The sequence below is a fragment of the Centropristis striata genome, chromosome 6 (genome assembly GCF_030273125.1).
Source record: "Centropristis striata isolate RG_2023a ecotype Rhode Island chromosome 6, C.striata_1.0, whole genome shotgun sequence".
NCBI lineage: Eukaryota > Metazoa > Chordata > Actinopteri > Perciformes > Serranidae > Centropristis > Centropristis striata.
In genome coordinates this window covers 24419803-24439101 of record NC_081522.1, presented here as the reverse complement: position 1 = coordinate 24439101, position 19299 = coordinate 24419803, and the positions used below count along the sequence as shown (strand labels likewise).

The 19299-nt window shown below is 39.7% G+C and overlaps 1 protein-coding gene across 2 annotated transcripts in view; it reads left to right on the top strand.

Annotated features, from left to right (window-relative positions):
* The window catches only part of nup93 (nucleoporin 93), a 41286-nt gene that overhangs the window by 20481 nt on the left and 1506 nt on the right, over nt 1–19299 (top strand). For both annotated transcript variants that reach the window (XM_059335523.1, XM_059335525.1), the window contains 16 exons: nt 2071–2145; nt 4694–4786; nt 4897–5036; nt 5144–5276; nt 5452–5609; nt 5709–5874; nt 6102–6195; nt 10353–10544; nt 11022–11148; nt 11303–11375; nt 13101–13145; nt 14308–14424; nt 14516–14634; nt 14716–14833; nt 17172–17255; nt 17339–17467. In XM_059335523.1, the coding sequence (XP_059191506.1) occupies nt 2071–2145; nt 4694–4786; nt 4897–5036; nt 5144–5276; nt 5452–5609; nt 5709–5874; nt 6102–6195; nt 10353–10544; nt 11022–11148; nt 11303–11375; nt 13101–13145; nt 14308–14424; nt 14516–14634; nt 14716–14833; nt 17172–17255; nt 17339–17467 (1863 nt within the window). The remainder of the gene's footprint in view (nt 1–2070; nt 2146–4693; nt 4787–4896; nt 5037–5143; nt 5277–5451; nt 5610–5708; nt 5875–6101; nt 6196–10352; nt 10545–11021; nt 11149–11302; nt 11376–13100; nt 13146–14307; nt 14425–14515; nt 14635–14715; nt 14834–17171; nt 17256–17338; nt 17468–19299) is intronic.

The following is a 19299-nucleotide window of genomic DNA, read 5'->3' as shown; positions in this document are numbered from 1 at the left end:
CAATGTTTACAGATATAAGAGAAAAGAATATGAATAAGATACATTTCAAGGATTCACAATTGTGTCCCATCGCGTCCACTTCTCCCATTTAGTCAAAAAGACATTTTCCTTCATTCTAAGTCTAGATGTCATTCTCTCCATGTTCTGGACTTCTCTAATGATTTCTAACCATTCATTCACAGCTGGTGGCTCCACCTTATACCATCTTCTTGTTATTGTTTTTTGTACATGTGAGCAGTAGTATTTTTATTAAATATCTGTCTTTGACCAGGACATAATGGTTCAAATTCCCAAGGTACATAACACGACATTCTTTAGGTATTATATAACCCAGGATATCTTTAATTATTTTGTGTACATTTCCCCAAAATGGGGAAAGTTTCTGACATCCCCAGAAAATATGTAGATCCCACCATTTTACATAATGGGAAAGTTAATTTTGATTTGGCAGAACACGGCCAGGACTACCGGTACTGAGGTTTATATTCCAAGCTAAATGTTGATATTAACAATGATGAGGTAGAGGTTGGCATATGGATCCGGCTCTGCACAGGGCCTCCACTGTTTGACTAGATGTGTTATAGAAGATTAAAATGCTTCTAAACATAAGATGCAGGTCCACCCCTGTTTTCTTTTCTTTTTATAAAGAAGACGCCAGAAGGGAAAGTTTATTTTTAGCATTTCTTAGTATTTTTTGCAAGTTTGAGATTAGAGATTACATTTCCAGATCAAGTCTGTTTTTTACCTCTTGATTATTTATTTACTTGATATTTTGCAATTAAAGAGTTCAGTTCTCACTAAATCTGTCAGTTTTGTAGCCTGCATAGAAAAAAATAATAAAAGACTAAAATATTATTACATTCTTTAATTCTGTCCAAAAAACATTCAGCAACAGTGTCATTTATTTTCCAAGTAATATAGCTACATTTACAAAAATCTTTTATATTGTTAAATATTTTAAATTGTTGTACTGACTATGTATACTTAAAGTCTGGTAACACTGTCTAGCCACTCAGCTAAACTAACCAGAATAACTGAGGACATTAAACTAGTTTCACTCTGTGTGTCATCCTGTGGGAGCTATCCCATCATGCATTGGGAAAGCACTGTCTGGGCTGGAAACACTGTCAAAATGCAGAATATTCACCATGAATAAAGATTTAATATTTAACCCTCTGGGCCCACTAGGGACATTTTCAGCCATGTTTGTCATTTTTCACTTTTGTTTTGGCAATAATTTTGGCTGTGATACTGCAAATGACATGATTTTTGGAAGAAGGATTTCTTTCTTGATATATTTTGAAATTCTAATAAAAAAAATTCGAATGGCTCTATAATACACTGTGCACAAACTTACTACCCTTTCGAGCCCTTTCGGGCTGAAAATGTCAAAGTCTTTGAATGTTTAATAGTTTTGAGCAGGGCATAAGCTGTTGTTATAAGCTGAGGTTTATGCAGAAAAAAGTAGAAAAAATATTAATCTGTAAAGTTTTAATAGCATTTTTCTGGAAGTGGACATTTTCAGTCCGAAGGGTCTGAAAGGGTAGTAAATTTTAAATCTGACACTACACAAAAAATAAAAATGCATCAAAATCAATTTTGTTCTTAATCTTTGACATATCCAAGGCTGTGATAAAAACCAATGCCCCAGCCAAAAAAATATATTATATAAAAAATAACTACATGTTTGTGTTTTTTTTCTCATATAAAACATCAGTGACATCATGCAATCAAACTGGCATTTAAAGGGTTAAAATCCTCCAAATCTTTGAATGTTTAATAGTTTTGAGCAGGGCAGAAGTTGTTTAAGAGGTTTATGCAGAAAAAAGTAGAGAAAAATATTAATCTGTAAAGTTTTTATAGCATTTTTTTGGAGGTGGACATTTTCAGCCCAAATGGCTCGAAAGGTAGTAAATGAAAGTGTGCCCAGAGGGTTAAGATGCTCACTGATTGTCACATTACACACAATTGACGGTTTTATTGGTGTATTTTTGCCTTTTCTGTTGTTTTATTTGATTTGATTTTATTCTTAATGTATCTATGAAGTCATCATCTCTCTGTTTATTGTAGCCCAGCTTTGTGAGTGAAGTGCCGGCTCCAGGACGGAGTGCGTTGGACAGTGTGGAGGTGGCCTATGGACGACAGGTGTGTTGCCCTCATTTAGTTTTACATTGAAATCCCAGGTAATGGAGTTTTTTTTTTTTTTTTTTTTTTTTATTCTAGCAGTGAGGTAGCCTGGGTATACCCATACTGCCTTGCGCGCTCGAATTTCATTTCGAACCTCCAGGCAGTCTGGCAACCAGAGAGGAGGGAGGGATGGCAAGACGATGACGCGTACAACTCGACAGACGGAAGCTTGTAGTTTTGTAGTTTTCTTACGGATCGAACATGGCTGCAGCTGACGCGAAGCTCTCTTTAGCTGTAGACGGCGTTTTAAATAGTTTAGAGCGAAAGTTTATTTTAAAAGAAGAACAACGTTTGACTTTACACTCCTGTTTCACCTTGAAAAAGGATGTTTTAGCCTTGCTTCCGACAGGATTTGGCCAAAGTCTAATCTACCAACTAGCCCTGCTACCGTTCGCTGCTGTAACGCCGGTGATCTGGCTACGAGCCGGGGGACAGCGGAGCCGCCCAGAGACCCCCAGCAGCTCGTCTATTGGCCATAAAATCAGTGGATGTGTGTGGCTGAATGACATTAGGGGGAAATAAGGCGTAAAAATAAATAATCTTGCAGAAAGCGAGAACTGGAGAAGCAAAGCAGCAAGCAACACTCTCTGACAGACACACACACAACAAACATCAATTTCTGTTGCTCTACATACGTCATCTGGTATAACTGATACGATTGGCTAAGAGCTACCTACAGACGCTTTTGATAGACATTCTAAGCGCCCAATAAACGGCTCTGGAGGATCGTAAACCACACCTCCTCTACGGAGAAATGAATGGCTGGTTTCCAGACTAATCTCATTTGTGATTAGCCAGGCTAGCTGTGAGGAGCTTCAGGGTTAGAAATGTTATTGTAATTGATGGATAACCATATGTTGCTGATATTGATTTTTTTTTACATGGAAACATATAAGCTATGGTGGAATGTAACTAAGTAGATTTACTCAAGTACTGTTCTTAAGTACAATTTTAAGGTACTTGTACTTTACTTGAGTATTTCCATTTTATGTAACTTTATTCTTTTACTCCACTACATTTTGAGGCAAATATTCTACTTTTTACTCCACTACATTTAGCTGACAGCTTTAGTTACTTTTCAGGTAGAGATTTAACATAAAAACATAATAAAATTTAAAGTAATTACTCATTTTTATCATTTAAACCACATACCAGTATATTTAGTAGTGAAACCAGCAAAAGTAACTTGACAATATTTAAATTTTGCTTATGTAATACATCAATAATAATATTATTATGTTTGGAGTATACATAAAACAATCTCTGTGGGTCCATTCTGCATAATGAGTACTTTTAAGTACATTTTGATGCTGATTCTTTTGTACTTTTTACTTTAGTAAGTTTTGAATGCAGGACTTTTACTGTAGTGGAATCGTTTTACAGTGTGGTGTTCGTACTTTTCCTGAGGCAACGGATCTGGATACTTCTTCCACCATTGCATATCAGGAATCTTGACAAGAATCCTTCAAATTTGAAAAAATAAAAATAAAAAATGTTCAGAATTTGTATAAAAAATTGTAAAAGAAATGAACTGAGCGTGACATTTTTTTACATTTGGGAAAAATAATTTGTAAGTGTTCTCTGTTGGATAAACTACAGTCATGGAAAAAATATCATTACTATTTTCTTGATAATAACAAAAAATAATTATCAACAACACCATGGAAAATGTCTAGATATCAGCTCTTAAATTAAATTCTTTTCAGCTATGTTTGTTGTTATCATTATATTTGTCAAAAACAAATGTATCTTTAGTTGTACCAGGCATTAAATGAACAAGGAATTGAAGAAAAGAATGGTGTAATTTTTTCATGACTGTACGTAAGGGTGACAGTTTCCAACATATACACTCATCTGTGATAAGCTTATATTACCCTTTAATTTACCAGTCAAGCTCTGTTACAAGTATCAGTCATTTTTTAAATATTTTGTCCAAAGTAAACTGAGAAAGAGTTTCATCAGTTAAATGAATCTTCTGATATTTCATAAATGTGTTGGTACCAAAGAGAACCCTCCTCTTCACAACACAGATGTGTAGATGAGCCTGTTGTTTATTTCAGATGGTTCAGTTAAAATGGGTCACAGCGAGACAGGAAGTGGCAGATCAAATATATGGATTGATTGGGTGGTGGAGGGACCTCCCCTCATCATCCTGGTGACCTTCTCTTTCTCTCTGTTTGTCTGATCTGATACATGACGCAGTCTTTAACTGTGACCATGTGTCGCCACATTGCATGCGGCGTCATCTGTCTTGTTTTTTTTATCCTCTTTGATGACCTTTTAAATATTTTAATCCTTTTTTTCTTGTTTTTTGTTGTGAACCATTTCACCCGATGGTCCTAGTGTTTAGTTTTACTTTTGAAGCTGAGGATGGAGTTGGAGGCGGATTCATTTTTTTGAAGCAGAAATTTAATTTAACAGTTCAGCATTTTACATTTTTGGGAGCTAATCGTCTATAAACGTCATTTCTTTTTTGTCTGTTTATCGACACCTCTCCCTCCTCCAGATTTACATTTTCAATGAGAAGATAGTGAACGGTCACATTCAGCCTAATCTGGGAGATTTATGTGCTTCTGTAGCAGAGAGCCTGGATGACAAGGTAAGACTTGTTATTTTAACTGTTATTTTCTCATTAAAGATCTCTGACATCAAACATGCATTCTGTCTTCTCTTGTACTTATTGCCTGTTGCCCTCTCTCTCACCTCCAGAACGTATCAGACATGTGGCTCATGGTGAAGCAGATGACAGACGTGTTGCTGGTTCCAGCCAAAGACACTCTCAAAAGTCGCACTTCTGTTGAAATGCAAATGGCCTTCGTACGCCAGGCACTCAACTTCCTAGAGAACAGGTAGCTATGCTTATTATGTTGTTTTTTTAATTATAGTTGGTCTTGTTTTTGAAGAGATCTAAGTTGTCACTGGACATAAGATGATGAATTAATTGTGTGTCTCCTAGCTATAAAAACTATACCATGGTGACGGTGTTTGGGAACCTCCATCAGGCTCAGCTAGGAGGAGTCCCAGGAACATACCAACTAGTCCGCAGCTTTCTCAACATTAAACTACCAGGGCCCTTACCTGGCATGCAGGTAACACACACAGATTTATATTCCAAATATCTAAAACATTTTGGTAAACCTACCAATCGTAATGCACCAACAGTCAGATTTGTGACATATTTTTATTGATGATTGCAACATCTTTATTTGAAATGAGTGCATGGAAAATTGTCACCACTGTATTAAAGATGTTTGTGCAAAACAGGACGGTGAGATAGAGGGCCACCCAGTGTGGGCTGTGATCTACTACTGTCTGCGTTGTGGAGATCTGAATGCAGCCATGCAGGTGGTGAACAGGGTGCAGCATCAGCTGGGAGACTTCAAGACTTGGTTCCAGGAGTACATGAGCAGCCCTGACAGACGGTCAGAACACCTTCATGTGTTTATTATATATGTTAACCATCCACAGAGGTTAAAGAAGGTCAGTATCAACATTTCTTCCTCTTGATCTCCTCCCTTCAGCCTTTCTCCGACTTCAGAGAACAAGCTTCGTCTCCACTACCGCAGGGTGCTGAGGAACAGCGCAGACCCCTACAAGAGAGCCGTCTACTGCCTGATCGGGAAATGTGACATCAGTGATAACCATGGAGAGGTAGCAGACAAGACTGAAGACTACCTCTGGCTCAAGGTACACTATACCTCATTTTGTTTTTTTTTCTGTCATTTTTCTGCATGTTGGCCAGAGGAGAAGCTGGCACAGTTTATGATCACCATTACAAGCTTACTTCTAATGCTTCCCTCTTGGTCATTTTTGGACTTGTGCGGGTTATTTACTACACAATATGCAATTTTTTAGTAAAGCAACCTTTAAACAAAAGGTGTGTTTTCTATCTGTGTCTTGTTTTGTCCCTACAGTTGAACCAGGTGTGTTTTGATGATGACGGCAGCAGCTCTCCTCAGGACAGACTGACCCTGCCCCAGCTACAGAAACAGCTGCTGGAGGACTATGGTATGACCTGCATTTCTGTTTTAACTCTGCAAATGACCACAAATATTTAAGTTTCTCAACAATGACTCCTCTCCATCCACCTCCATCTCCAACATCGTGTCTTCAGTAGTACTTGAGAAGCTGTTGCAGACTCACAGACATGATGTCTGCAGAGTGCTGACCCCTGTGGAACAGACTTTCCTCTGGCTCAGTGCCTCCTGTAGATTCTAATACGACCATGAGCCATTTGCATTCATTGTTTAGAAATGAGAGCACATTTTTTTGTATCCTTTCCACCTTTTTTAGCCACCTCAACTCAGCATATCTGCCAACATGGAGATTCGATCATAAACCAGGCCTCTCTTTAAAATCTGTATACCTCAAAAGGTTGTGTCATTCCTATGTTACATAGTCCAGAGATGGCTGACATAAAGGCAAACCCTGTGTTAAATGTGGATCAGCCACTTCATGGCTCATAACCCAATTCACTTCATTAGGGCAGGATTTCAGGATCGGTACATGCTGTTTTCTCACATTATTTTCTTTCCGTTCTGTGCACTCATTAATTCCTGCTCCTGTCTTTTTCAATGCTATGAACATACATACAAAACTATCATCTGTCTTAAAGAGGATTGCAGAAAAAAAGTGTTTGCATACACATTTACACAGAAACACTGAAAAATATGAATAAATAATACAATTTTAATACCAAAACAGGCGAGTCAGCAGGATCTGGAAGTCATTTTCCTGACTGTAAATTTGTATTTACAGTTTTCTTTTCATGATACCCTCAGCCAAGAAAGACATGGATAATGTAGAAACACTAAAGGAAACTGCTATGAATATTTCAGCTTAATTAAAAATCATTCAGATGGTATGGCTGACAGCTCTTAACACTACAGTTCCCATGATGATCAGCAGCTGTTGCTATGGAAAACAAGTCAGCCAGAAGTGTGACTCAGAGCGGTAGCTAATAATGAAAATCATTGTCACAGTAGGTGGGAACAAAAGTTCATGAGTTTGTGGGAAAATTAGCTAAAACCTGGATCTTGAATAGCAACACAGTTTCTCATCTTTTCTACTTAAAATTCATCCAGGAGAGCTTCTTGCTTAGAAGTGCTACAACTGCCAGTCACCTTCTGCCTGTGCAGGAAACAAAATTATACCTCCTGCTTCGTCTCTCTATAGGCCCTACCTATCCAATGCCTTCAGTAAAGTAAATAGTAACAGCTGCAGCTTAAACTGTCCTCCATACATGCTGGCTGCATCTCACAGCTTCCCTCATCTTTCTGTTTGTCAATTCTGTCTACTAGCAAACAACACAAAAATGCCTAAAAGCTGCTGTGCAGTGGAATGCACTACCAACAGGCTAAAGAACCCCAATCTGAAAACTGAGCGTTTTTAAGAAGACAAACCTGGAAACAGACAATTAGACGTGAGGCAGGAAGAATTGCAACACAGTGGGATCCTGACACTCTCTGTTGCTGTGTTTCTATACTTCTCTTAGTACACTGTGCACACTTTCTCTCACATGGAGTTGTACAAAGAAAAGTGATGGGAGTCATTTTTTTTGCGTTTTCTGAAATGCTCTCTTATTTTTTAAGGTTTTTATTTGTCAAATACTCAACATTTCTTTAAATTCTGCAGTGAATTGGTCACATTCTCCAGTACTGTCCTTGAAATATAAATATAAAGATATATTGTATAAAATATATTAAAAAATATAAAAAATTTACAACAAAGAGAGATGTACAACTAAAACAAGTTTGAGAGAGACATTCAAACCGATATACATTTTTTACTTCTGCAGGAAGTGAGAAAGCTCGTTAGACAAATGAAGATAAACTTTTAGACTATAAGCCTTTATTATACATCCTGGATTCTTTTAGTTGCCTCATGTCTTTGTCTCTTCCACCTGAGATGAGAGTCAAGGCATCAGGCATTTAACTACGGTAAATGAGACACCCTTGCTTGGTTTTACACCGGGCTCCATGAAAAATGCTGTGGCACAGCTGCATCATGCTCTTTTATGTTACAGCTGTCTCTCTTTTTAGTTATAACAATTTACTATGAATACTTTATTTTTGGATAGGGACAGTGCACATTAATGAACATCGATAAACATCTTTGTAAATATGCCGGATTATAGCAAGGCTGCTAGTTTGCATCCGTAGTCCCTACAAAATTAGAAATAAATACAAATATAATAGACAGCAAGTACATATGTAAGATACAAATAGAGGAGACAACACACACACACACACACACACACACACACACACACACAACACATAACACATACCAGACCCAGACAGGATATAACTATGCGATAAAAAGTAATGTTCAAGTCGTCTCAAGTCCAGTTAGTGGTCACACTTTTGATGTGATTTGAGCCATTGTTTCAGATTCAATTTGATTATTAGTTTAACTAAATTTCATATTGACAAATTCAGTGCTGACTGTCCATATCCAATAATACATTTCCTCTATATCTTACAATATATTAATTTTATTACAACACTTTATTGCCGGCGCCCCCCCAATCAAGTTGTATTATATACAAGTGTTTTTTAACTTATAGCTCCTCCGGAAAGCCTTGTTGCTCCTCGAGATGCATTTTAAGGATTCTGAGAGGAGGAGGAGGCACATATAAAGGAATTGGAATGGTCTTTGACTTTGATTTTCCCCCCAAACTCATTTTAAAATAAACCTACCCTGTTAAACAGCCACATGCCCCCTGATACACTAGAAGGGGAGTGAGGGCATGAGGTCTCCTCTCCCCCTCACACTGAGGAACACAGCTTTCCCCTGAGTTCTCCTTCTCCACGGGCCGACCCTGCTCCGCTCTGATAAGACCTCTCTCAGTAGCTCTTACCCTCTCCCATCCCACCACTCCCTCTCTCTCTGCTCATTGGGAAGTACAGCCCCGAGCCTCATTCTGTTTCCTCTCATGCTGCTCTGCTCCTTGGTTGTCTGGCACAGTGTTCCTTGTTGTCCTCCATCTTGCTTCACAGCGGGACATAAAGCCCAAAGCCTCTCTTTATTTCTCTCACATACTGTCAGTCTGTTCTCTGTTTCTCTGTCCTTCGCTGGCTGCATCTCTGTCCTCTCCCTTTTATCCTTTATCCCTGTTTCTCCTTCCACCTGCACCAGTTTCCCCTCGTCCTCCCACTGGTTTCCTCTTCTACATGTTATCTCTTTGCATGTGCGTTTGTTCTAACTTATTTCTTGTTTGCGCACTCTGCCGCAGCCCCCCCTTCACACCCACACTCTTATCTTTCCTCCTTCGTCCTTTTTCTCCTCTTCATCGCTCTCTCCCTCACTTCTTCTCTCATGCGCTCTCTCTTTTTGAACTAAAGTGCTGTAAGTGTGAGATAAGGCTATAAAACGGCTGACATGGTCCAGCTTGTTCTACTGCTCAAACTTCCAGCCAGCCAGAGGATTAAGGATTATAATTAAAAAGTAAACTTGATGACTAAGTACCTGCGCTTGACAGAATGTTTTCAAATTCTTACATGTTAGTTGCCATAGCAACTGTCAAATGTTGACATGGCATGTATAGACCCAGAGTTAAATTGCTGCCATTCAATGGCTGTTATAGTTAAATAAATTAAGACATATTCAGTATGGACTGTGCCTGATTGACAGGTCCCTCCTCTGTCTCTTTGCACATGTATCATTGTTATTGATACCAGGGTTATTATTGTTAACTGTAACTAAAATGAAATGAAAATAAGCAGTAAAAAATATTGTTGTCAACTGAAACTAAATAAAAATGTCATCCTTCAAGTAAAACTAAACTGGACAGATATTGCCTGATTAAAAACAAAAATCTAATAGAAACAAAATAAAAATTAATTTGTGTTCATTTTTATTTTGTTTCTATTAGTTTTAGATTTTTAACTAAAATTAATCTCTTCTGGAGAAAGGATTAATTCCCGTCAAGTGCAAAGCAGTTTGTTCACAAATAATCCTTATCTCTGATTCAGTCTAGTCTTTGAGAATGAAATAACAAGAACATGTTTCTAATATTGTAATGGACAAATACAGTTTAACAAAGCTCTTTTAATCATCTGTTAACCAACCAGGGTTAGGACACGTTTTTATTGTTGTAGACATTCTTCAACATATTACTGGTGTCATCCAAACGTCTCCTTGTCTCATCATTTGTCCAACAGGAGAGTCCCATTTCTCTGCCAGCCAGCAGCCCTTCCTCTACTTCCAGGTGTTGTTCCTGACGGCTCAGTTTGAGGCGGCGGTGGCGTTCTTGTTTCGTGTCGAGAGGCTCCGGAGTCACGCTGTGCACGTGGCGTTGGTGCTGTACGAGCTGCGGCTGCTGCTGAAGTCGTCTGGACAAAGTGCTCAGCTGTGTGAGTGCATGAGTCTTTATTTTGCAGCGTGGTGCAGACACGAGAAAGAACGTTTTAGTGAAACTGTTGTAGAAAATCTTTAAACAAAAACAACTGACGACCAGGTAGATTGGAATAGCAGCCTTGTGCGGGATTTATTTATCAAGTATCAAAGCAGATGATAGACAAATGCAAAAGTCAGAACAACACTGAGCGAGACAACACTCAGTTACACAGAAACATTGACGCACAAACCTGCAAGATAAAAAAGAGACACTAAGGTTTTAATGTCCTGTTATTTCCTGTTCCTGAATCAGAGCTGCTCTGATCTTAATCAAGCAGAAGTTTCCTGTAAAGAGACTGTGACTGTTGGTCAGATTTCTGTGTGTTTATCAAAACATGTTTGATGCATATTTAAACTGCTACATGTCTGATATTTTAATACATCTTCAAATTAATTCCACAACAAAACAAAACGTGTTGGTGTGTTGTCTGCAGTGAGCCAGGAGCCGGGGGACCCTCCCATGGTGCGCCGCCTCAACTTCATCCGTCTGCTCATGCTGTACACTCGCAAGTTTGAGTCCACTGATCCACGGGAAGCCCTGCAGTACTTCTACTTCCTACGGTTGGTGATGCAACACTCCCACAGTCACACCCTGTGTTATGATTGGCTTTTAGCTGCTTCTTCTTTCGTTTTTTTCAAATATTATGGTTCACATTCAGCAATTGCTTGTACATTGAGATGTGTTTTTTAATTCATATCATGTGTCTTTCTGCAGCAATGAAAAAGACAGCCAGGGAGAGAACATGTTCATGCGTTGTGTCAGTGAACTGGTTATTGAGAGTCGAGAGGTGAGTGACACACATTAACACAGAGCTAATACAGCTGCAGCTGATTAATACAGAGAGCTCACTAGGGGCTAGGAGACACAGGCATCCACTGATCAGAAGGTCCCTGGTTTGATTCCTGGCCCCAATAGTCTACATATTTAATTTATTTTATTTTATTTATTTAACCAGGGAATATCCCACTGAGATTAAGAACCTCTTTTTCAAGGGAGCCCTGGCCAAGAGGCAGCAAACACAGAATACAGTTACATATTTACAGAACATGCAGACCTTAAACAAGTCATGAGAAACAAGTGCATGTTGTGGAATTGGCCTCAATAACTCTTAGTTTGGATTTAAAAGTGCTCAAAGAAACAAAGTTAGTTAATTTCCATTCTTTCTATAGCATATTCCAGCATAAGGTGCAGAGTAAACAAATGCCCTTTTACCCAACTCTGTAGAGCAGAAGGGACAGAAAGCAACAACTGATCTGGTGAACGAAGAGAATAAGATCCAGCCTTTCTCACAGTAATTAAGCTGCAAATGTACGAAGGCAGCAGTCCCAATATTGCCTTATAAATGAGAGTATACCAATGACTAGCCCTTGGAGTGGCCAGAGCAGGCCATCCTACCCTAAAGTATAATTCACAATGGTGAGTGGACATCTAACAGTTAGTAATGAAGCTCAAAGAAGCTGATAAACAGGATCAATCATTCTAAGACATTGAGCAGCAGCATTCATGTACAAAAGATCTCCGTAATCCAACACAGATAAAAATGTTGCAGTGACAAGACGGTTTTTTTAACATTAAAAGAAAAACACAACTTATTTCGAAAATAAAAACCCAATTTGAACCTCAGCTTCTTCACAAGATTTTCTATGTGTGGCTTGAAGCTGAGTGAGTCATTAATTAAGACTCCTAAGTATTTATACATATGAACCAACTCTATTTCGCTGTCCTTCGCTATCCTTACCAAAGATACTGAACTCAAAGTTTCTTCTCTGTGTGTGTGTGTGTGTGTGTGTGTGTGTGTGTGTGTGTGTGTGTGTGTGTGTGTGTGTGTGTGTGTGTGTGTGTGTGTGTGTGTGTGTGTGTGTGTGTGTGTGTGTGTGTGTGTGTGTGTGTGTGTGTGTGTGTGTGTGTGTGTGTGTGTGTGTGTGTGTGTGTGTGTGTGTGTGTGTGTGTGTGTGTGTGTGTGTGTGTGTGTGTGTGTGTGTGTGTGTGTGTGTGTGTGTGTGTGTGTGTGTGTGTGTGTGTGTGTTTATAGTGTAATATTGTGAGTGATTTTTTTGTGTCTGAAAAGACTAGAACAGCTCTATACAAATGTAGTGCATTTATAATTTAGATAAATAGATGGTAGATCAGCTGATGTGGCTTTAAGAATCTGCATGTCAGTAGATTCATTCTGGAGTAATGGAGGTTGAGAACATTGTTCATATTCATACAGTTGTTTTCCTTCGTCTCAGACATCCTGATCACTCATTCAACACTTTTCTACTGAAAAGTTTCCACTTTGTTTAAATGCAGAAACCATTTTTCATCTGTTATTTTTCTGAAACATACAGTTAAAATATCAATTAGAAAATATTATGGCTATCCCTTTACCCTGGTTTCATTCATTTTTTACGGACTACACCCATCTTAGCAGAAGCTTTGTAAATATAAGTTGACAAAATAAACCTATACCTATGTGTCTGGTATGTGTATACTGTACATGTTGTTTATATAGAATATTGTTTTTCTACAGTTTGACATGCTGTTGGGGAGATTAGAGAAGGACGGCAGTCGGAAGGTATGAACATTATGTCTTTGATCTCTTCTGTCGTTCTACTTTTATTTTTGCCTCTCACCTGCTCTCACTTGCCTTTCTTCGTTCTCTGCTTCAATATTTCTCATGTCACTCTTTGTGTCTGCTCAATGTGGGGGTACAGAAATCTTCCCTTTCTTCAGCATGTCTCCTACTTGTTTTGACACTCCCCGTTTAGCAGCACTTTGTTCCACTGTCATGGATCAGAAAGTTCTTCACAGTGCCTCATTGCTTCCAAAGTTTCTTGACATTTCTCACCATGCCTGCAGCACTCTGCCAGCTGAGATGTTTGAGGGAACTTTATTCCCCTCAAACTCCCGTTCCACCTCCTGAGACCTGCCAATCTGTTACCTACTGTACCTACTAATCAATCAAGGGATATATGACCTTTTTTAACTGGGGGGGAATTACAGTACATCATTGTAAACCTGCCTTATACGGCACTAAGATGATGGCATTTTGCTGGATTTGAGTATTATGTTGTCAGCTGGTAAATGAGGCATGAAGATCCATCATTGTTCCTGAGAATCAGAATGAGTTTAACTGTCTGTGAAGTTGTCCCAGTAAGAATTTGATAATTTTGTTAATGAATTGTAGTTTTGGATATAGTTTAGCCTACAGTCTATAATTGTCAGTCTATCAGTGTCAAGGCTGCAGTTTATAATAGGGCAAAATTGGAAAATTACCTAATAAAAAATCTTTTTTCAATAAATATGTCATCAAACATGCAATTTATGACCGCCCAAAATATTTTGATTAGATAAAGAATTTAAACAAGCAATCCTGGTGCAGCTACTGTATGTGCAGGGATATAGGTATACACAATATGTTGATGACTGTTTTAATAAGATGTAATGGGATTTATTACAAAAAATGTAAGGTTAGTTGGCTTTTTATGCTGATAAGAATCTGCAGTATGTGGCTGTTGACAGTCAGCTGGTCTGGGACCAGTAACGTGCTTACTGCTTTGTTAATGGTGTTTTTGAATATAGTTTTCTGACATAACCTAAATTCTGCTTTCACAAGATTTTTCTTTGACTTTTCTTTGATCTTGTGTTTGGTTGCTGGCATTAGTAGGTAGTTACCCTGCTCTCCATCAAAGCTGTAGTATTCTCAGTCTAACTCTGATCTTCTCTCCTCACTCTAGCCTGGAGTCATAGATAAGTTCGCCGGGGACACCAGAGCTATCATCAGTAAAGTGGCTCTAGAGGCCGAGAACAAGGGCTTGTTTGAGGAGGCAGTCAAACTGTACGAGCTGGCCAAGGTGAGCTCACCTGTCTCTGCCATCTCTGCATCCACGTCTGTATATCTGGCTGTTGGCTTACAGTCCTCTCACTGTCTCTCCATCTTTGTAGAATCCAGACAAGGTGTTGGAGTTGATGAACAAGCTTTTGAGTCCAGTCATTGCCCAAGTCAGCGCTCCTCAGTCCAACAAGGAGAGGCTAAAAAACACTGCAGTGGCTATCGCTGAGAGGTAAGGACACACACACACATACACATATGTAGTAAGTGTAATTCAGAGCATTATATAAAACCTGAATAATCTCCGCTGCAGGTATCGTTCTCATGGTGTAGCAGCAGATAAGTCTGTGGACAGTACGTTCTACCTGCTGTTGGACCTGACCACGTTCTTTGATGAGTACCACGCAGGTCACGTGGACAGAGCCTACGATGTGAGTCACCAAACACTTCAATAAACTAACCTGTTGTCAAGTCAAGTCAAAGTTTTTTTTATAGACATTTAAAAACAATCTCAGTTGACCAAGGTGCTGTACAGTTATTAAAATAGAATAAATCATACACAAATAGGTATAAATAAAAACAATGAAAACAATAAAATACTAAAACAGTAAAACAATGAAATAAAATACAATAAAATAGTAATAAAAACTCAATCCAAAACAGAGTTAGAGATTTTTAAAAAAGACAAATAAAAGGGTAAAATAAGTAAAAAGAAAGCCAAGGATTCTTGCCTAGCTGGGACTGAACGCCAAGGAGAATTAATAGGTTTTTAATAATGTTTTAACCCATTGAAGCCTGGAAAGCGGATACGTCGTTTTGTAGTATTTGTATAAGCTCTCAAATACTTTTTGAATTTCATTTCTATCTGCTACAGAGGCTGAAAAATCTATTATTTAGTAGAAGAGTTGACACTTCTGTTGAATTTCCAGAAAAACTTCAGGTTTTAGGGGCTTATTTTAAAATCACCCAGAGGTTTTACAGGAAGTTTTAGGCCTCAATGTTTTAAAGTGCTCAACAGACTGTGCAGCTCTGACCTGGAGAGGTCGGCTGATCCACACCCTGTACCTGTTGTCATAGTTCTAGTATCATGACTGAAGTGATGTTGTGTTGAACATACAGGACTGTCTCAGAAAATTAGAATATTGTGATAAAGTTCTTTATTTTCTGTAATGCAATTTAAAAAAACAAAAATGTCATACATTCTGGATTCATTACAAATCAACTGAAATATTGCAAGCCTTTTATTATTTTAATATTGCTGATTATGGCATACAGCTTAAGAAAACTCAAATATCCTATCTCAAAATATTAGAATATCATGAAAAAGTATACTAGTAGGGTATTCAACTAATCACTTGAATCGTCTAATTAACTCGAAACACCTGCAAGGGTTTCCTGAGCCTTGAAAAACACTCAGTTCAGTAAACTAAATCACAAGTATGGGGAAGACTGCTGATCTGACTGCTGTCCAGAGGACCATCATTGACACCCTCCATCAGGAGGGTAAGACACAAAAAGAAATTTCTCAAAGAGCAAGCTGTTCACAGAGTGCAGTTTCAAAGCACATCCACAAAAAGTCTGTTGGAAGGGGGAAATGTGTCAGGAAACGCTGCACAACCAAGAGAGATGACCGCAGCCTTAACAGCATTGTGAAGAAGAGTCGCTTCCAGAATTTGGGGGAGCTTCAAAGACAGTGGACTGAAGCTGCAGTCCAGGTATCAAAAGCCACTGTTCACAGACATGTCCGGGAAATGGGCTACAATAGCCGTTTCCCATGGTCAAGCCACTTCTGAACTCAAGACAACGGAAGAAGCGTCTGATTTGGGCTATGGAAAAGAAGCACTGGACAGTTGCAGAGTGGTCCAAAGTCCTCTTTTCAGACGAAAGCAAGTTTTGTATTTCATTTGGAAGTCAAGGCGCCAGAGTCTGGAGAAAGGCTGGAGAGGAGCAAAATCCAAGTTGCTTGAAATCCAGTGTGAAGTTCCCACAGTCAGCGATGGTTTGGGGAGCCATGTCAGCTGCTGGTGTTGGTCCACTGTGTCTCATCAAGTCCAGAGTAAATGCAGCTGTGTACCAAGAGATTTTAGAGCACTACATGCTTCCGTCTGCTGAAAAGCTCTATGGAGATGATGATTTCATTTTCCAGCATGATCTGGCACCTGCCCACAGTGCCAAAACCACCAGTAACTGGTGTACTGACCATGGGATTACTGTCCTCGATTGGCCTGCCAATTCCCCTGACCTGAACCCCATAGAGAATTTGTGGGGTATTGTGAAGAAGAAGCTGAAAGACACCAGACCCAACAATGCAAATGAGCTAAAGGCCGCTATTGAAGCATCCTGGGCATCCATAAAACCTCAGCAATGCCACAGGCTGATTGCCTCCATGCCATGCCGCATTGATGCAGTAATCTGTGCAAAAGGATTCCCAACCAAGTACTGAGTGCATTAATGGACATTTTCAAATGTTTGATTTTGTTTTGCTGTTATAAATCTTTTTTTTTTACTTGGTCTGAGGAAATATTCTTATTTTTTGAGATAGGATTTTTGAGTTTTCTTAAGCTGTAAGCCATAATCAGCAATATTAAAATAATAAAAGGCTTGCAATATTTCAGTTGATTTGTAATGAATCCAGAATGTATGACATTTTTTGTTTTTTTGATTGCATTACAGAAAATAAAGAACTTTATCACAGTATTCTAATTTTCTGAGACAGTCCTGTATGGAGCTCCTCTGTTAACGTCATCCCCGTCTTTTATTTCCCATCAGGTGATGGAGCGTTTAAAGCTCCTTCCTCTCAGTCAGGACAGCGTGGAGGAGAGAGTGGCTGCTTTCAGGAACTTCAGTGACGAGGTGAGATCAGGATCTGAACTCTGAAGGGACGTGCAGACACAGCATTATTCTTTACTTTTTCTAAGGTTGTTTTGTCTCCCCAGGTGCGCCACAACCTGTCTGAAGTGTTGTTGGCCACGATGAACATCCTGTTCACTCAGCACAAGCGGCTGAAGGGGACGCCAGCCGGCACGCCAGGACGCCCACAGAGGACCATCGAGGACAGAGACATGGTGAGAAGACACATATGATTAGATGAGGGGCAAGCTAAACCTGCTGAAAGAGGTTAAAGAGATGAATAGAAAACCAGAGCTCAGTAGATACTATCTGTAAGAAGTGAAGCCAGTGGGGAAGTGCTTGAAACCTGCATTCTTTCTAATGACCAGAAGGGGGCGACTCCACTGGTTGCAAAAGGAAGTCCAGTGGGAGGGAGTCGATGAGAAAATGACACTAATTCTCACTTTATTTATTACCTCAGCAAACATTTTTTTCTACCAAGTTCATGGTCTCAATTAGCCTGGGTATACCCAGACTGCCTTGCGCGCTCGAATTTAATTTCGAACCTCCAGGCGGTCTGGCAAGCAGGAAGGTTTCTTAGCCCTGTTTTAGGGATCCAATCACAGAGCGGGGAGGGACGGCAAGACGATGACGCGTACTACTCGGCACTTGGAAGCTTGTAGTTTTCCGGATCCAACATGGCTGCTGCAGACGCGAAACTCTCTTTAGCTGTAGATGGTGTTTTAAATAGTTTAGAGCGAAAGTTGAAAGGCGAAAGGTCTCTGGGGGCTCCGCTGTCCCCCGGCTTGTAGCGAGATCACCGGTAGCGGTCTCGCCGGTGATTAGCACCGAGCCGGCGAGACCGCCGGTCACCGCCGGTGATCTCGCTCCGAGCCGGGGGACAGTGGAGCCGCCGAGAGACCCGCAGCAGCTTGTTTATTGCCCATAAAATCAGTGGATGTGTGTGGCTGAATGACATGAGGGGGAATAAAGCGTGAAAATAAATAATCTTGCAGAAAGCGAGAACTGGAGAAGCAAAGCAGCAAACAACACTCTCTCACAGACACACACACACAACAATCATCCATTTCTGTTGCTCTACTACGTCATCTGGTATAACTGATCTGATTGGCTAAGAGCTACCTACAGACACTTTTGATAGACATTCTTAGCGCCCAATAAACGGCTCCGGAGGATCGTAAACCACACCTCCTCTACGGAGAAATGCATTGTAGGTGTCCAGACCAAATCTCAAATGAGATTTGGTCTGGTGTTAGCCAGGCTAGGTCTCAATCACTTCAATACAGAATGATGTTCGCTTTGTAAATTGTCCAAATTAGAATAAAATAGAGGATAAATCAGGGTATGCTTTAGGGGGTGGCTTCTTTCTGATTGACAGGTCGCTACCACAGTGTCCTGTTTGAAATGAAAACACCCTTTCACGGTTTGTTTTCAGCTTAAAGTAAGGTGCAATCACAGAAGTTAATTGAATATTTTGGCTATTTTTTAGAGCCCCTGCTTTTTTCTCTGTATTTACTGTCTCTGTGCTCCATTTTGAGAAAGCACAGAATCCCTTTTCATTGTTACGCTGATGACAGTCAGATATATGTGCTGCTGAAAAGAAAAGATGCTTTCTCCCTCACACCGCTCCTGTCATGTCTCGAGGACATCAAGGCTTGGATGGCCTTGAACTTTTTGAATTTTAATGAGAAGAAGACAGAAGTGATGGTGTTTGGCCCTAGTGGCTCTTGTGAGGCCCCTCCTGTAGACTTGGGCCCTCTGGCAGGTTTTATAAGGCCGACTGTCACAAATTTAGGTTTTAAGATGGACAGTGATTTTAAATTAGATCGTCAGATTAGTGCTTATGTGAGGTCCAGCTTTTTCCAGATCAGGCAGCTGGCTAAGGTGAAGCCTTCTCTTATGCACCAGCACTTTGAAACAGTAATCCAGCCTTTTTTACATCTCGGCTGGATTACTGTAACTCTCTGTACTTTGGAGTCAGCCAGTCCTACCTCGCACGGCTCCAGTTAGTGCAGAACGCCTCTTAACTGGAGTTCATAAGAGGGAG